The 19,800-nt window shown below is 36.0% G+C and overlaps 1 protein-coding gene across 13 annotated transcripts in view; it reads left to right on the top strand.

Moving 5' to 3' along the window:
- The window catches only part of CFAP70 (cilia and flagella associated protein 70), a 111,406-nt gene that overhangs the window by 88,950 nt on the left and 2,656 nt on the right, over window positions 1-19,800 (top strand). For 12 of the 13 annotated variants that reach the window (XM_032423723.1, XM_032423725.1, XM_032423730.1 and 9 more), the window contains 6 exons: window positions 9,917-10,075; window positions 10,616-10,737; window positions 12,240-12,392; window positions 12,915-13,076; window positions 15,143-15,232; window positions 19,530-19,631. In XM_032423723.1, the coding sequence (XP_032279614.1) occupies window positions 9,917-10,075; window positions 10,616-10,737; window positions 12,240-12,392; window positions 12,915-13,076; window positions 15,143-15,232; window positions 19,530-19,631 (788 nt within the window). The remainder of the gene's footprint in view (window positions 1-9,916; window positions 10,076-10,615; window positions 10,738-12,239; window positions 12,393-12,914; window positions 13,077-15,142; window positions 15,233-19,529; window positions 19,632-19,800) is intronic. The other variant, XM_032423727.1, reaches the window with a different exon arrangement.

Raw genomic sequence — 19,800 nt, 5'->3', positions numbered from 1 at the left:
AATTTCTTTCATTTTCTCCTCACTTTCTTTTCCAACACTCTCAATCCCTCTCTTGTGATTCTTTTCCTTTTTTTAATTAACATATAATGTATTATTTGTTTCAGAGGTATAGGTCTGTGATTCATCAGTCTTACATAATTCACAGCACTCACCATAGTACATACCCTCCCCAATGTCCATCACCCAGCCACCCCATCCCTCCCATCCCCCTCCAGTCCAGCAACCCTCAGTTTGTTTCCTGAGATTAAGAGTCTCTGATGGTTTGTCTCCCTCTCTGGTTTCATCTTGTTTCATTTTTCCCCTCCCTTCCCCTATGATCCTCTGTCTTGTTTCTCAAATTCCTCATATCGGTGAGATCATATGATACTTCTCTTTCTCTGATTGACTTATTTCGCTTAGCATAATACCCTCTAGTTCCATCCATGTCATTGCAAATGGCAAGATTTCATTTTTTGATGGCTGAGTAATATTCTGTTGTATATATATACCACATCTTCTTTATCCATTCATCTGTCGTTGGACATCTGGGCTCTTTCCATAGTTTGGCTATTGTGGACATTGCTTCTATAAACATTGGGGTGCAGGTGCCCCTTTGGATCATTACATTTGTATCTTTGGGTTAAATACCTAGCAGTGCAATTGCTGGGTCATAGGGTAGCTCTATTTTCAACTTTTTGAGGAACCTCCATACTGTTTTTTCCAGAGTGGCTGTACCAGCTTGCATTCCCACCAATAGTGTAAAAAGGTTCCCCTTTCTCTGCATCCTTCTCAACATCTGTTGTTACCTGACTTAATTTTATATACTTTTAATTTTCTAAATATATGGGGATTTTTCCAGATATCTTTTTTTTAATTAAAGATTTTATTTATTTATTTGAGGGAGAGAAAGAGAGAGCACAAGCAGGGAGAGGAACAGAGGCAGAGGCTGAGGGAGAAGCAGACTCCCCGCTGAGCAGGAAGCCCGATGTGGGGCTTGATCCCAGGACCCTAGGATCATGACCTGAGCTGAAGGCAGATGCTTAACCCTCTGAGCCACCCAGGCACCCAAAGATATCTTTGTTTTTTATCTATAATTTAATTTTACTGTGGCTAGAAAACACAGTTTGTATGATTTGAACCCTTTTAAATTTATTTTGACTTGTTCTGTGGTCCAGCATGTGATCTATCTTGATAAATGTTCCATATTCACTTGAAAAGATTGTGTATTCTGCTGCTGTTGAGTGTTCTGTAGAATTTTAGTTAGGTTGAATTAGTTGATTATATGTTCAACTCTCCTATATCCTTTGTAGTTTTATGTCTTTGGAGTTTTGTTTTAATTGTTCTTGCCTCAAGTCACATTTCTTGTAACTTTATAATCTTAGTTTTACGTTTATTTATGTTTATGTTTATTTATGTTTATGTTTATTTGTTTGGATTCCATCCTTGAAAGTGATGCTAAGTAAGCATCCAGTTTTTTCTCCATATAGGGATCTAGTTTTCTCAAAATTGTCTATTAAACAACTGTCTTTTCTGTTTTAATTTAAGGTATGTGTCTCCAAGCTTTTTATTCTGTCTTACTGGTCTGATCTTAAAACAATATTGTATTCTATTTATTGCTGTGGTGTTGTAGTATGCCTTAATATCTGATATACCAGGTTCTCCCATTTACTTGCCTTTTTATACCTGACTTACCTATTCATGGACCTTTATTTATCCATATGGATTTTATAGTGTTTATCAAGTACATAAACAATCTAGTTGCAATTTTTATTTGGACCCTACTGAACTTACAAATAATTTTAGGGATAATTAACATCTTTATGTTATTAAACCATTCTATCCAAGTATGTGGAAGGCCTTTCCATATCCTCAGATCATCTGTGTCCTTTATCAAAGTTTTAACATTTTTTTCCAACGAGGCTCTGTTTAAGTAATTCATAAAAACTTTATAGATACCATTGCTACCATAAAGTATCCTATTTTAATTATATTTTCTTGTTGGCTATTGCTGGCATTTTTTTAGTGTATGCTATTGATTTTGACATTTTAGATTTTAGTGTATACTATTGTTTTTTAGATTGAGTTTATATATGATAATCTTGTTAGACTTTTATTGATTTAATAGATTATTAATTCTATTTTTTTTTTCTAGACTATGATTATTATATCATCTGCTATTAACAATAATGATAGGGTTACCTTTTCCCTCCCAATCATCATACTACTCATGTCTTCTCACTATCTCCAATAATATGTTATATATTAGTTGTGGTGGTCAACCGTGTCTTCTTTCCCTTCTTAATGGGAATGAATTTAAAATTTATCAATTAAATGTAAAATATTCTGTCTCACATTGAGGTATTTCATCCATGAACAGACACTTCTCCAAAGAAGACATACAAATGGTTAACAGACACATAAAAAAATGTTCATCATTAGGGAAATTCAAATCAAAACCGCACTGAGATACCACCTTACACCAGTTAGAATGTCAAAAACTGACAAGGCAAGAAACAACAAATGTTGGAGAGGTTGTGAAGAAAGGGGAACCCTCTTACACTGTTGGTGGGAATGCAAGTTGGTACAGCCACTTTGGAAAACAGTGTGGAGGTTCCTCAAAAATTTAAAAATAGAGCTACCCTATGACCCAGCAATTGCACTCCTGGGTATTTACCCCAAAGACACAGATGTAGTGAAAAGAAGGGCCATATGTACCCCAATGTTCATAGCAGCAATGTCCGCAATAGCCAAACTGTGGAAAGAGCCGAGATGCCCTTCAACAGATGAATGGATAAAGAAGATGTGGTCCATATATACAATGGAATATTACTCAGCCATCAGAAAGGATGAATACCCAACTTTTACACCAACATGGATGGGACTGGAGGAGATTATGCTAAGTGAAATAAGCAGAGAAAGTCAATTATCATATGGTTTCACTTATTTGTGGAACATAAGGAGTAGCATGGAGGACATTAGGAGAAGGGAGGGAAAAATGAAGTGGGGGAAATCGGAGGGAGAGGCGAACCATGAGAGACTATGGACTCTGAGAAACAAACTGAGGGTTTTTGAGGGGAGGAGTGTGGGGGGATGGGTTAGCCCGGTAATAGGTATTAAGGAGAGCATGTACTGCATGGAGCACTGGGTGTTATACGAAAACAATGAATCATGGATCACTACATCAAAAACTAGTGATATATTGCATGGTGACTAACATAACATAATAAAATAAAATAAAATAAAAAACAAAAATAAAATATTCTGTAAGCTTTTTCTAAAACACTTTTATAGAATTAAGGAGGATCCCTTCTGTTCCTAGTTTTCAAAGAATTTTTTCTTCATTCATAGGTGCTGGACTTTATCAAATTCTTTTTCTGCATCAGTTGAAAAAAAAAATGATTTTGAACTACATTGATAGATTTCTTTTATATTGAATAATCCTTGCATTCAAGGGATAAATCCTACTTGATTATAATGCATTAATTTTTAATATACCTTTGGATTTGAGTAGCCAAACTTTATTTTGGATCTTTGCATCTATGTTAATGAAATAGCCTATAATGTTATTTTGTCATCTAGTTTTATAATCAAGATTATTAGGCAGTTTTGTTCCTTTGCTATTCTTTATCAACTTATATATGATAGGAATTGATTTTGACTTGAAAGTTTGACAGAACTCAACCAATAAAATAACCAGGACCTGGGTTTTTGGCAGGAAAAAGTGTCTGACTACCATTTCATTTTCTTAATATTTATGTTCTTTATTTCTTATTTTGTTATTCATGGCATTTTATACTTTTTAGGAATTCATCAATTTCATCTGGGTTTTTTAATTTAAAAATTTTATATTAATGAGTTATTTTTAATAGACTTCATTTTTAGAGGAGTTTTAGGTTCACAGCAACGTTGAAAGGAAGGTTTAGAGAGTTTTCATATACCCCTGTTCCTACACATGTGTAGTCTCTCCTATTATTAACATTCCTGATGACATAAGATGAGAAGTATCTTATCATATGCTTATGTGCCATTTATAGATCTTTGATGATGTATATATTAAGGTCTTTGGCCACTTTTTAATCAGGTTTTTGTTTTCTTATTGTTGAGTTTTAAGAGTTTTTAGTATATTTTTTAACTGAGATATAAATGACATATAATATTAGTTTCAGGTGTACAACATAATGATTCAACATTTGTACATATTGCAAAATGATCACCACAATAAGACTACTTAGCATTCATCACTTCACACAGTTACAATTTTTTGCTTTTGATGAGAACTTTTAAGATCTACTCTCTTAGCAATTTTCAAATATACAGTAGAGTATTATTAATTATAATTACCATGATGTACATTACCTAATTTGTTTATTTTTTAACTGGAAGTTTTTACCTTTTGGCCACCTTCACCCATTTCACCTACCCCTATTCCCTGTCTCTGGCAACCATGAATCTGTTCTTTGTATCTATACTTTCAAAGCTGTTTTTTTGTTTTTGTTTTTGTTTATTTTATATTCCACATACAAGTGAGATCATATGGTGTTTGTCTTTCTCTGTCTGACTTATTTCACTTAGCATAATGTCCTCATGGTCCATTCATGTTGTTACAAATGGCAATATTTCGTTCTTTTTTATGGCTGAATAATATTCCATTGTATATATGTACACCACATTTTCTTTATCCATTCATCCATTGATGGATACTTAGTTGGCTTTCATGTCTTGGCTACTGTAAATAATGCTGCAATGAACATGGGAGTGTGCATATATCTTTTCAAGTTATTGTTTTCTTTTTTTTTTTTTTTTTTAAAAGGAAGCCACAGTAATTTTTTTTTTTTTTTAAGATTTTATTTATTTATTTGAGAGAGAGAGAATGAGAGAGAGCACATGAGAAGGGGGAGGGTCAGACGGAGAAGCAGACTCCCTGCCGAGCAGGGAGCCCGATGCGGGACTTGATCCAGGGACTCCAGGATCATGACCTGAGCCGAAGGCAGTCGCTTAACCAACTGAGCCACCCAGGCGTTTGGATAAATACCCAGAAGTGAAATTGCTGGATCATATGGATATTTCTAGTTTTAATTTTTTGAGGAAACTCCATACTGTTTTCCATAGTGGCTGCATCAATTTACATTCCCAGCCACAGTACACAAGGGTTCCCTTTTCTCCATATCCTCCCCAACACTTGTTATTTTTTGTGTTTTTTATGATAACCATTCTAGCAGGTGTGAGGTGATATCTCATTGTGGTTATGATAGGCATTTACCTGATGATTAGTGATGTTGAGCATCTTTTCATGTGTCTGTTGACCATTTGTATGTCTTCTTTGGAGAAATGTCTATTCAGATCCTCGGCTCATTTTTAAAATCAGATTGTTTTTTTGCTACTGAGTTATAGGAGTTCTTTATATATTTTGAATATTAACTCTTTATCAGATATATGATTTGCAAATATTTTCTCCCATTCAGTAGGTTGCCTTTTCATTTTGTCGTAGGTTTCCTCTGCTGTACAGAAACTTTTTAGTTTTGTATAGCCCCACTTGTTGATTTTTGCTTTTGTAACCTAACAATGTGTATCTTGATTATGGTAGTGTTTAATAGAATTTATAAATGGGATAAAATTGCTTAGGACCACACACACACATATACACAAATGCATATGAAAACTGGCAAAACCAGAATGAGGTCTTTAGTGCATTTAAGTTTTGTACCAATATCAGTTTCCTGGTTTTGATATTATACCATACTATAGTTGTATAAGATGTCACCATTGAACAGAAGTTGGTAAAGGGTACATGGGACTATATGCTTTATGTTTGCAACTTCCTGTGCATCTATAATTATTTCAAAATAAAGAGTTAAAAAGTCCCTACAAGTAGCAATTGAGAGCACTTATGTGGAGTCTCAAAATATAAAGCTCCTCGGGCGCCTGGGTGGCTCAGTTGGTTAAGCGACTGCCTTCGGCTCAGGTCATGATCCTGGAGTCCCGGGATCGAGTCCCGCATCGGGCTCCCTGCTCTGCAGGGAGTCTGCTCCTCCCTCTGACCCTCCCCCCCCTCATGTGCTCTCTCTCTCATTCTCTCTCTCTCAAATAAATAAATAAAAAATCTTTAAAAAAAAAATATAAAGCTCCATGTAAACTGAAGACAACAACAAGAACAACCTAAAAAAGGTAATATTCAAAACTTATCATTTCTTGGGGCGCCTGGGTGGCTCAGTCATTAAGCATCTGCCTTTGGCTCAGGTCATGATCCCAGGGTCCTGGGATCGAGCCCCGCATTGGGCTCCCTGCTCGGCGGGAGGCCTGCTTCTCCCTCTCCTGCTCCCCCTGCTTGTGTTCCCTCTCTCACTGTGTCTCTCTCTGTCAAATAAATAAATAAAACTTAAAAAAAAAACAAAACTTATCACTTCTTTATTATTTTACTACATTTTATTATCATCTGTGCTGTTGAAGTTATTTATATATAATTGTATTCTTATATAGAAATACTATGTAATGGTATGCTCTTGTGCATCTCTTCCTAACTCTGCATTCAGTGATGTAACATTGGCTGCTTGAAATCAGCTATGATAGGAGAATTTGTATCATGGAAATCAGCAAACACTACAAACCAGTCTTCAATATATCCAAAACCCATTTATGGAACATTTACCAGCTCATCATTTGATATATAGGAAAACTTCAAGTATTTATAAATTAAACAATATGCTTCTAAATAATCCATAGATCAAAGAAGAAATCACAAAATAGTTTGAACTGAATGATAACAGATAACACAACACTTCAAAATGTGTAAGATGAACTAAATTAGTTCCAAGAGGGAAATTTATAGCTTTAAATACCTCTATTAAAAAATAAGAAAGGTCTAAAATCAGTTATCTAAGACTCTACCTTAAGAAGCTAGAAAATAAATGAAATTAAACCCAAAGTAAGTAAAAGGAAAAAAATAATAAAGATCAGAGTAGAAATTGATGAAATAGAAAGTAGACAAGAATAGAGAAAATTGAGACCAATAGCAGATTCCTTGAAAAGATCAATTAAATAGATGAATATGATTAGAAAAAAAAAAGAGAAGATAGATAGTACCAATATCAGGAATGAAAGAGGGGACACCTCTGCAGATCTTATAGATATTAGAAAGATAATAAGGGAAATTATTAATAACTTAATGCCAACAAATTTGAATGTAATGTAAATACCTTGACAGACATACAAAGCTTACTCAGGAAGAAAGAGAAAATCTGAATAGTCCTACTCGCATAAGGAAGTTAAATATAATTAAAAAAGAAAAGACAAAGAAAACTCCAGGCCTACCCCATTCCTACCATAGACTCAGAAAATATAAGAGGGGATACTTCCCACAGTTTGACCATAGTTATCACTGTGATATTCAAAACCAGACAAAGCCATCCCAAGAAGAGTACATATCAATAGCCTTCATGAACCTAGATACAAAAATTCTTAACAAATATTACTACATAAAATTTAGCAATATACATAAAAGATAATATATCCAATTGAATTAAGTTTGTAAGCTTGGTCTTACATTTGAAAATCAATGCAATTTACCACTAGAATAGCTAAATTGTTTTAAAAATTGATAACACTAAGTTATGGCAAGGATGTAGAGTAGCTGGAATTCTCAAACATTTGTGGTGGGAGTGCCAAATGGCAACAGCCACTTGGAAAAGCTGGTAGGTTAAAACTAGTTAAACACACATGTGCCAGCAATTTCACTCCTAGCTATTTACCCAAGAGAAATGGAAACATTGCAAAGATTTGTACACAAATATTCATAGCAGATTTATGTATAGCAGGCAAAAACTAGAAACAATCCAACTGCCTATCAATAGATGAAGGTATAATAAATTTTCTCTTATTTACACAATCAAAAACCACTCAACAATAAAAAAGAAACAAATTACTGATACATACAACATGGATGAATCTCAGAAACATTATGCTAAGTGAATAAGCCAGATGCAAAAGAGTACATATTGTATGATTCCATTAAAATGAAATTATAGAAAAGGCAAAACTAACCTGTATTGATAGAAAGCAGATTAATGGTTGCCTTGGGCTGGGAGTTGAGGATTAACTTCAAAGAACACAGGGGAGCTTTTTGGGATATTAGAAATCTTTTGTATCTTAATTGTGATGGTGATTACATAAATGTATACATTTGTTAAAATGCACTGAAGTATATACTTAAAAGGGAACATTTTATTATATGTAAATTATACCTCAGAAAAGTTGAATATTAATATTTTTCACTAAGATCATCACTTACTCCTCAATCATCAGTCTGAAGTATTTAACCATGCTCTCCTTCCTGAAATACATGTGGCATTGCCTCCTACATCTCCCAACAGTTTGGGTTTCCTTTGTTAGCCTCTCTTTCTTCTCTACTCATTAGAGGTAATCATCTCCCAATAATATAGTCTTACTTTCTAAGAGCTCACCTGTGCTCACAGTTCCCATTTTACTACTGATAACTCTCAAATTTCTATATTTAGCCCTGACATCCCTCCAGAACCCGGGAGCTGGATTTTTCTACTAGTAAACTCAACTTCTTATCTCCCAAATTGACTCTACATTGCTGTATTAAGCACCCAAGCTCATGATCTCAAAGTCATCCCTGCTTCCTCTTCCTTTCTAGATTGAACTTCCCCCATCCCTATTTCAGGTTAATTCTCAAGACTATCTGGTTCTCTTTCAAAATGCTCCTTGCATCTTCCCTTTAAACTTCCACTACTCTTCATTACCATATATCTAGATTGTTGTAACAGCCTTATTACAAACCTCTTTGTAGTACCTCTGTACTTTTTTCTCCTTGCTACATAGCACTGCTAGAGTAATCTTCATATCACTTTCATTTTCTAATTTTTCTGTTCAAAACTCTTCATTGTTTTCTCCTTTTGTCTACAAAAGAAAAATCCTAACATTAAAATGTCAGTACAGTCTAGCTCCAACCAGTCTTTCCCTTAATTTTCTCTATGTAATCCTCAATACCATTAAAATAATTAGCTCACTACTTCTGTGCTTTTTCCAATAGCATGCTCTCAGCCTTAAATGCCCCTCCCCCTCTACCTATCCAACTTCCAGCCATTTTTCAAAGCCATGTCTTTTGCTCTAGCTGAGGGTGACCTCTTCTGATTGGGAGCCAACTGGCACTGTTCATTTCCTGCCTGGCATTGCTTTTTATTTTTACTCATCAAACATTTATTTATTTGAGAGGCAGCAAGACATGTTCAAGAGCTTCAGCAAATTATTTAACTTCTCTATGATTCACTTTGTTTAAAGGAGCATAGCGAATGTTGTGAAAAATAAATGAAATTATACATTAAGGTTTTTAGTACAATTTTTAGTACAATTCCTGGCATACAGTCATGCTCAAATATAGCTACTTAAAATGATGATGATGGTGATTTTTGGACACTAAGATGAACAGAATTCCTGTCCTTCAGGAGTTTTAATTTAATCTAAAAATATATTAACCTTCTCATTCAGATTCGTGACATTCTGGGCTTAGCAAATAACTTTTATAATAGGTATTTGTTTGACATCGTTATGACTTAGGCTAGCAGCAGGGTTAGACCTAGGGGTCATAGTTGTAGAAGCTGTGCTGTCGGTTTAGCTTGTACTCTTTAAATTATTCAGAAATAGAAAAAGTCTGGGGCACCTGGCTGGCTCAGTCAGTGGAGCATGTGACTCTTGATTTCAGGGTCATAAGTTCAAGCCCCATATTGGGTGTAGAGATTACTTAAAAATAAAATCTTTAAAAAATATATAAAAAGTCTATAAAACAAGTCTGTCCATGCAATATTTAGGAAATATGTTTCTTATGCTTTGAAAATAATTGTATTTTATCTCCTGTAATAACCTTTTAATATCCAATGTAGGAAGGGTCTTTTTTTTCCTCATTAAAGTTTAATCAATTTAGGACCAGGAGCTCCATCATCCATTCTAGATGACTTTCTTGAAGAATCTTCCAAACTGCAGTCTGACTCACGAGAACACATTTTACCCACACAATCTCAGGATCCAACTGTCACCCAAAAACCATCCAACATACTTCTCAAGGAGATACCAATGAAAAAAGGTACTTAGGAATAAAGATTTCCACTTGAAAGAAGGGCATAAACAAACTAGACAAGGATGAAAACTCTTATGATTACCAAAATGGCAATCTTAACTTGTTTAAAGTTGATTAGTTTGTCATATTGCCTAAGTTCCTTCATATGAGGCTAGGCTCTGATAATCCTAACTCAGTTGTGCAACCCTTTCAATAAGCAAGGATTTATATTTAGCTCAGAGAAGTGGCTAACTATAGACTTACGATTTTCTAACAATGATTCTTCATTTTTAGAATATCTACAGGTTGTGTTTCACATCCAGGAACCATTTAATTTGGTTGTAACTTGCATTTGGAACCACCAGTAGACTAACCTTGAGAACTTTTGAGATCTTTGGGGACCACTGCTATAAAGGAATCTGTTGCTTTTCAGATTATAACCTCTCTCATATATTAGATTAGAATACTCTCCTTGCTCATTGGTAGTAATGTAGCTCACTGTCTGAGCTTCTGACATTTTTTTTCCTTTAAATCTAATCATCTATTCTTTTAATAAAATGTTTTCAGAAACATCAAAATGTCAAGATTCATCAACGTTTTTGCATCCTAGCCCTCATGGTGTTTCCCAAACTCCTGCCACCATCTTCATGGAGACCATACGTTTCTTGATGAAAGTCAATGCTGTTCAGGTCAGAATATTTGGAAAAGGGCAAGTAGATGGAAAAATTTTAGTGAACTGCTTATTCAATCCATAGTGGTATCTTTCTAAGCTTTAATATGTATGATGAAGAAATCAAATATGCTTTTAAGAGCACACTATAGGTGTAATGGTGTGAATATCCAAATGTGAACCACTCTCTACAGAGAGCATCAGAACACCTCACTGCAAACTGCTCCCTCAGAATACCAGCAGAGCAAAATTGAACTCTAAAGGCTTATGTAGCCTGATGTCACAATAAAGTGACTCATATTATGTGAGTGTTGGGGGTTCACAGGCACCTAATCATATCTTTCTTCCTTTCTAGGTTGTAAACAATTAGATACATGGTGCTATGTAGAGAATAAAAATATTAAATTTTTTTTATTTGTATAACTGGGCTGGAGATGTGACTAGCCTCAGATTTGACTTACCCATACAGTCATAGGTGGAACTACTGGAGAATTTTCCCTCCTGCCAGAGAACAAGAGCATCCTGTGAGGTCTACCTACCACATGGGAAATAAGAAATATATCCATGAAGCAAGCAGTAGGAGAGAGAGTAAGATCCAGGAACCAGGAGAGTTGGCCCTGATCCTACAGAGTGCATGTTCCACTTGAGGGTGGCAAGCTCAAGAAAGGGCAAGAATTATGACCTGGCTAGGAGTGGGCCACATTAAATAGGAACTTTTAACACATTAACTTTTCCCAATAGAGAAACATTTCTGTCTCCTGGATTAAATAAATCACTATCCCCACCTCCCCATGCAAAGAGCCAGAAATGTAGGTAGAGGGAACAGCTCCAGAACCTCCTTCCACTATTTTTCTAAGAAGGTATAAGTGTTAATGGGAGTTTCTATAGTATAGGCTAAGATGGGAATGGAGGGAGAAGAAAAGTAGGGCTTCCCCCTCTGCTTAGCAGGTACAACTGACTTTGTTAAATTTGCAAGCCTTATATAGCATTATAAACAAAGAGTAGCCCAAAGTATAAAACTGGAGAACATAGACGAGAGTTTGTCAGAAACAAGAGTTTCTAAGATCCCAAGTCTAGAATTTCAGAAAGGGAGGTTTTGCCTCACTAAGTTTCCTCAATAATTACACCTGCCTGAATATGTTACCTCTTGTGTCAGTAGAGTGGTTGATGAAATGCTTTTGTCTGCTGCATAACAAATACATGCAAAAACTCATCTAGTATGCTGACCAGGAGGACCAGAATTGTGCAGTACTGCAGATTTTTCACTTGGAAATGTCTACATTTGGTGACTAGGTGAATAGCTGGTAATGGAACCATGATGTGCTGAATCTTCATAATTCACCTCTAACCTTTTGAAGTTCATGAAATTATATTGTATGATACATGCATACAATACATACATATTACAGAATATGTTTCTTATTCATTATTATCAGGGACATAATATTCAACTGCAAGAGCTATGGAACTGACACAATGCAGCTATTTATATATTCCTTATAATCTGGTTTTTCCTCGTAGTATGTGCACAGAGTGCTTGCACATGAGCTGTTATGCCCTCAAGGAGGCCCCAGCTGTGAGTATTACTTGGTGCTGGCCCAGACACACCTTCTCAAGAAGGACTTTGCCAAGGCAGAGGAATACCTTCAACATGCAGCCCAGATGGACTATCTGGTAATAACTTTTGCTAGAACCTCTTGAGTATAGTTTGGAGGACGGGCAAGCAGGCTTTCTTAAAGGTTGTGATGCCATATCACAGGTAGATTTCTGGTTACCGGAGGTGGAGGTCATCAACTTATAGTAAACTCATCTATTTCCTTCCATCTGTTTTTCTCAAGCAGTTATGAGTTTTACAAAGAGCAGAGAAAAAGATAAGGCTAACTCTTTAGCAGATAATTGATCTATTTCAAGTTTTCTGGACTTCTTCTATTTTCTTATTGTGAACATTCTCTTGGTTATGTTTGAATATTTTTCTTAATATTTACCCCAAAGACAAAATATTTTTGAAAAATGCAAGAAAGAAATGAGGGAGCAGACCTAGAAAAATACCAGTGCAACAGAATGGCCCTCTTTCTAATTGAGTGCTATTAGAAAAAGAAGAAGGACTTAGTCTAATTTTAAATGTTAAATAAAGATCATTAATGGACTTTTAAATACCACCTCATCCCAGGTACTACTTGTTCTTTACTTTCTCAGAACCCTAATGTCTGGGGCGTGAAGGGCCATCTCTATTTTCTAAGTGGAAATCATGCTGAGGCCAAGGCATGCTATGAGCGAACCATTAGTTTTGTAGTGGATGCTTCTGAGATGCACTTCATCTTCCTGCGACTGGGGCACATCTATCTGCAAGAGAAAGAGGTGAGGGACAGAGGATGGAGAGTAACCATGTAAATAAATCAGGTCATGGTCTGGGACCCGAATACAGTTCAAACATTAACATCCATCACACAGTAATATGATATTGATACATATTACATACAATATTGATACATGCATACAATACATACATATTACAGTAACACAGTAATATGATATTCATACTTTTATATTCCAAAGATAAAGTGATTTGACCAACACTAGATAAACTCGTAATTAATAGAAGCAGGATTCAAAACCAGACAGTCTAATATTGGAGTCTGTGGTTTTAATCATTATGATACTAAAAAGTTGTGTAGAACTCAATAAATGTTATTGTAGTTAATATTTAAGCTAACTTTCTTTTATTGGCAGTAGTAGAAACATTCTTACTTGACTTAACTAATGGAAAATGTCAAAAGAACTTCTTCAAACTTCTTCCTCAACATAAAGGTTTATATTTAATCCAGCTAAGGCTAACCCCATTCCACAGGGAACTCTAACCTGACTCTTTAGCAATTACTCTCCATATTTTAGGAATCACCCTATGACCTTCTAAAAGAAACTTTCTGTTATGCAAAATTTCAAATACATACAAAGTATAGGCACCTGGGTAGCTCAATCGGTTAAGCATCCAACTCTCCACCTCAGCTCAGGTCTTGATCTCAGGGTTGTGAGTTCAACCCCTGCACTGGGCTCCATGCTGGGCATGGAGCCTACTTAAAAAACAAAAAACAAAAAGAACCCCAAATACGTACAAAGTAGACAGAATAGTAGAAATGAACCAACATGGACCCATCATCCTATATCAACAATTATCAACATTCTGCCTTTTGACTTCGTGCTTTTGTTTTTACTTCATTCCATTTCTACCCCCAGAACACCCAATTATCTTTCTATTTAAAATAAAGGGATGCGTGGTGGCTTAGTCAGTTAAGTGTCTGCCTTCGGCTCAGGTCATGATCCCAGGGTCCTGGGATAGAGTCCTGCATTGGACTCCTTGCTCAGTGTGGAGTCTGCTTCTCCCTCTCCCTCTGCCTGCCGCTCCCCCTGTTTGTGCCCTCTCTCTCTCTCTCTGTCAAGTAAATAAATAAAATCTTTATAAAATAAAACAACAGCAGCAACAAGAGGTTGCATTGCCTTATAATTTAAGTATGAAGGCCCATAGGCTTAAGAGCGAAAAATCATTATCCCATTGCAGTGAAGTAAATAAGAAGTTGTCTTTCTGACATCATTGCAAGCTGCATCTGAACCAAGCTTCTGACATACATGGTCACTGGGCAAGCAATTTCACTAGGCAAGCAATTCTTAGCCAATTTGCTGAGGCTTACATATAGTTACATCTCTCATATTGGAGATGCAAGATAAGAAGTTGTCTAATTCATTTGGAAGTTTGTTTTTTGAGTTTTTCTGAATGTTTCCTGTATTATTCAGCGAAAGAGAGATAAATTAGCAAACCATGAAGAAACATAAAGGAAGCTTAAATACATATTACTAAGTCAATGTAGCCAATCTGAGAAGGCTACATACTGTATGATTCCAACTGTATGACACTCTGGAAAAGGCTTAACTATGGAGACAGTAAAGAGATCAGTGGTTTTGAGGGGTTGGGGAAGGGAAGTGATGAATAGATGGAGCACAGAGGATTTTTAGGGCAGTGAAAATACTCTAATAATGGATACATGTCATTATACATTTATCCAAACCTATAGAATGTATAATACCAAATATGACCATGGACTTTAGGTAATGATGATGTATCAATGTAGTTTCATCAGTTGTCACAAAGGTACCACTCTGATGGGGGATGTTGATAATGGGAGAGAGTAAGCATGTGTGGCAGCAGGGGGTATATGAGAAATTGCTGTACTTTCCTCTCAATTTTGCTGTGAACCTAAAACTGCTCTAAAAAAACCTTGTGCCTTAAAAAAAAAAAACAGAATAGTTTAAGGGCTCATTTAACTTAGATTGGTCTTGAGTACAACTACAGAAGCCCCATGACTATCCTAGCAATATAGCATTTGAAACTTCCAGAAGAACAATAGCTTAGTGGTGCTTTCTTTCTACAGTACGAAAAGGCAAAGAAAACCTACCTGCAAGCCTGTAAGAGATCGCCTACATGCCTTACCTGGCTAGGACTGGGAATATCCTGTTACCGGGTAAGAGGATGAAGGCTCAAGACTAGGCCTGTGAATAGAGCTGACCTTGATTCCTTAGTCTTCCAAGCATCCTAGGAGTTTGTAATGATGGTGGGAAAAATTACTTTTCAAAGGTGTTCAGTAAACTAAACAGTCAATCTGTACTATAAAAATAAAACATTCTTTAAAAATCCCACAAAAACCTGAACCAGGAAGCTATATAATAAAATACTTCATGTTATTTGATACAGAAGCTCATAATTTTATGATGTTATCTATAAGGAAAAAGTGATACGATAAATGAAGAATCTACTCAAAGAAATTGACTGATGCTTATTAAGCTCTGTGGCCCTTCTGTTTTCAGGAGGAGCTGCTATAGCTTCTGGGAGATCTTTTGCTCCCCACCCCTAAAAACTCTCTAGCCACCCTTTCCTCCTTTCTTACAGTCTTTGAAAGAGGCATACAATGTGTTGTTCGTGTCCAGTTTCCTCAATGTATTCTTGATGCTAACACTCTCATTTTCTCCTAATACCTTACTCTCTTAATTTTGTCTTTTTCTTTGATTTACATTTTTAACCTTTCCTTCACAATCAGGTCTTTCCCCATTCTTTCCCCCTTCTTATTAAACAACAGTGGTAACAACCGAATGAGTTGCCTGTATTCCCTGTCTCCTCTTCCTTATCGCTGTTTTTTTTTTTTTTTAACCATAAAGGTGATATATGTTCATTATAGAAAATTTGGAAGATAAAAATGTAAAGAAAACATAAAAGTATCCATAATCTAACCACTCAGTAATAACCACTGTTAACATTTGAATGCATTTTCCTCCAGTCTTTTTCATACAAATATGAAAGCAATTTTAATGTATAAAACTGTAAATAATATATTTACTGCTTTTTAATCTTTTTTCTACTTAAACAGTATAGCATTGATATCTTCTTGCATCATCAAATAGTCTAAAACATGATTTCTGATGACTTCATTGTGTTCCCTGGTTTGGATGTGTAAGTGAAATGACCATGTAATACTTCATACTAACCAGGACACTTCAGAGAATGGAAAGGGTGCTATTAATAATTACACTGGGACACAGGGACTGTCCCAGGCCAACTGGGACATATGATCATTTATACATAAGCCATGTGCTCCCCTGTTCCACCTTCCCAGAAAGAATATAAAACATTTACAGCTGTTAGAAAACTGACAGCACTGTCAAAAGTACAAGAAACTAGCTATACAGACTATTCAACAGAAGTCATGCTTCTATTTGTTTTGAATAGCATAAACAATATTTTCATTGAGATAGAAACTAAAACAAAACAAAACAAAACCTTGAGTTAAGCTCGACCACTAAGATGTCCAAGTAATCCCTGCTCCCCATCGATATTTTAGTCATACTATACCTATGTGTGGATATTCATAATTTATTTGACCAATCACTCTTATTGGGCGTGTTGTTAGTTTCTACAGTTATACTACCATAGATGAAGCTGAGATAAACATTCTTGGACATAAATCTCTGTGCTTAATTATTTTTATTTCCTTAGGATACATCCTTAAAGAATGTAGAAAAATTTAAAAGTCTTTAAATTATAGTGTCAATTTGCCTTCTAGAAAGGCTGTATACTGATTTATACTCTGCCAGGAGGTATGAGAGCACATTTCACTGTTACCTCATCAACAGTGGGCATTATCATTTGCCAACTTGATAGGTATCTTAATTTGTATTTTCATCACTAATGAGGTTGAAATATGTGATACACATATCTCTTTACTTGTGAATTATCTGCTCATACCCCAGGTCCCATTTACCTTTCACTTCATTGCTATCAGGCTTACTACTTTACCACTTTACCCTTACCACCTTACTGACACTTCTGACAGAAGTTCCCTTAACATCCTAATCGCTAAATGCCATAGACACTTAGATGAATTTCTGGCACTTAACCCTGTTAACTACTTTCTTCCTGAAGCCCTCTGCTCCCTTGACTTCCACAATACTTCATTCACGTCCTTCCAGTTCTATGCCTTCTTCTCTGGTACCTCTTTCTCAGCCTTTTTTGCTGGCTCCTACCCTTTTACCTACCATAATTGTTGGGTCCTCCCAGGTCAGCCCTCTTCTACTGTCACTGTATTTATTCACTCTAAGAAAAAAATACACCTACCCCAGTGGCCTAAACTACCACTTGTGCCCTAATGAATTCTAAACCTTTAATGCATAACACTTTTCAAGTTCTGACCCTTATATCAAACAGTGTAATGGACAGCTCCATTTTCGTGGTTCCCTAGATACCTTAAAATGTGCATAACTGAAATATAACCTAACTTAAGCCTGAAGGATTCTCACATTCCTTAAGCCTACACCTTCTCCTGTATTCCGTGTCTTGGTGAATGGGACTGTAATAAACCTTATCAACCAAGACAGAAACTTAAAAAGTATCCTAGTCTACTTCTCCTGTTACTTTTAATTAGGCATCAAATATCCTATTGATTTTGTCTCCTAAATGTCTCTTGAGTCTATAGTCTCCTCTCCATCCCTATTTTTATAGCTCCAATTCAAGCCTCATCCTTTCTCTATCTGCTAGCATGATCTCCTGTCCTACCTTAATCTAACATCTCCCACATTGTTATCAAAGTGGTCTTTAAAATATGCAAATACTGTGTTACTCCCCTACTTAAACTCTTCAGTGGCTACCCCTTGTTTCAGAATAAAATTCACATTCCTTTGAATGAATGTATATGACCTGATGCCTAACTCTTTAGTTTTGTCACTTACTTTATTTTCCCTAATCTCTCTCTTTTCTCCAGCCCACATGCATACTGAAGAGTTTCCTGACCACATCACACTCTTATGCCTCCATGCCTTCGTATATGATATTCCTTTTACCAGGAATGCCTTTCTTCACCTTGTATAGCTAATATACTCCTATTTATCCTTCAGGACTCACTTTAGTAGTATTTCCTCTCGGATGCTATCCTTTAATTCCAGGGTACAATTATTCCCATTTTCCTATGTCCCTCCACTAGATCTATATATGCTTTTATTATAGAAATGTTTATTGTGTAGTGGAACTACTTATGTGTTTGTGTTTTCTTTCTCTTTTTCTTTTTTTTTTTTTTTTACATATCTGTCAGTGAACTCTTTGAGAGGTTGTATTTTATCTTTTTATTCACAGTATGGAATAAATCCTTAGCAAGTAAAACTGATTGAATACTGATTGAATGATATTGGTTGAATAATATTGGTTGAATAATGAATCAATACATTGATTGAATATTGAATCAATATCTTAGAGACATAAAACATGGACCAAAGTATGGGCATTGCTGAAAGGCCACTCTTCATATTGTTTCAGGCCTAGAAACCCATAATTTTCTTTTCAAAACAGAAAAAATGGAGAGCTACTATACTGGTGAGAGGAGTGCCTTATTTCTTCCTTAGGTGATCTTTTGGAAGATTTTACAAAGCAAACTCACTTTTAGGAAGTAGCAATGATATCCATGTGTCCAGAGCTCGGGGAGCATTCTAGAGCCTGAATATTGTATTGATTGCTCAAGATCGTGCTATTAATAACTAATATTAGTATTTTGACAGGCTAATAGGACTTTAACCTTAGGAAAGGGATGCACAGGGGTGCCTGGGTGGCTCAGATGGTTAAGCGTCTGCCTTTGGCTCAGGTCATGATCCCAGGGTCCTGGGTTCGAACCCCTGGGTTCGAGCTTCTTCCTCTCCCTCTACTGTTCCCTCTACTGTGCTCTCCCGCTCTCTCTGTCAAACAAACAAATAAATAAATATAAATAAATAAATAAATAAAAAGAAAGAAAGAAAGAAAGGGATGCACAAGAAAGGGATGTTATTTGGACATAATGTTTTCAGCTAAACTGACAACAAATATATCTGACAGCCTACTGTGTATGGGGAAATCACTGAACGATGCACGCACAGTAGTGAATACTTCTGGTTTTCCAATCCTGGCACCTGAAGCTCCATGGTTCATGGATGCCCTAATGGAACTGCTGTAGAGAGAAGGAGGAAGAGAGGGGTGTAAGTTGAGAGCCTAGCAGGCAGGACTCCAGATTTCTCTACTTGGCTTTTTAATCCGAGCAGTTCTTCTTTTAACAGGTTCATATATTGGGCTACCACATAAAATTTTGTTTGAAGAAAAAGTTCTGAGCTAAAAATTTAAAAAGTTGAAAACTGTTTGGATAAGTCACATTACCAATGTTATTTGGACATAATGTTTTCAGCTAAACTGACTCCAGCTGGCTTAAGGGAAAACTGCTCTGACTTAACTCACACTTTTCTCTTTCTATCAAGCTGGAGGAGCTCACAGAGGCTGAGGATGCTCTCTCTGAAGCCAATGCATTGAACAACTACAATGCTGAAGTATGGGCATATCTGGCTCTGGTCAGCCTGAAAGTGAGTGTTTATTAACCTTACACAGTGCCCTTTTAGGGCAAAGATGTGAGGAAGTAAGTGAGGCAAGAGATAGGTAGGTGGCGATTAACGCACGATAGTTGAGGTTTAATGAGCTTCAGATTTGGTCATTATACTGATGAGGAAGGAGAGGCCCAGTCTGAGAAGCTGC

This window comes from Phoca vitulina, unplaced genomic scaffold, assembly GCF_004348235.1.
Source record: "Phoca vitulina isolate PV1807 unplaced genomic scaffold, GSC_HSeal_1.0 scaffold29, whole genome shotgun sequence".
NCBI classification, from domain to species: domain Eukaryota; kingdom Metazoa; phylum Chordata; class Mammalia; order Carnivora; family Phocidae; genus Phoca; species Phoca vitulina.
Note: the sequence above shows the minus strand (reverse complement) of the source record. Positions and strands in the feature narration are given on the sequence as shown.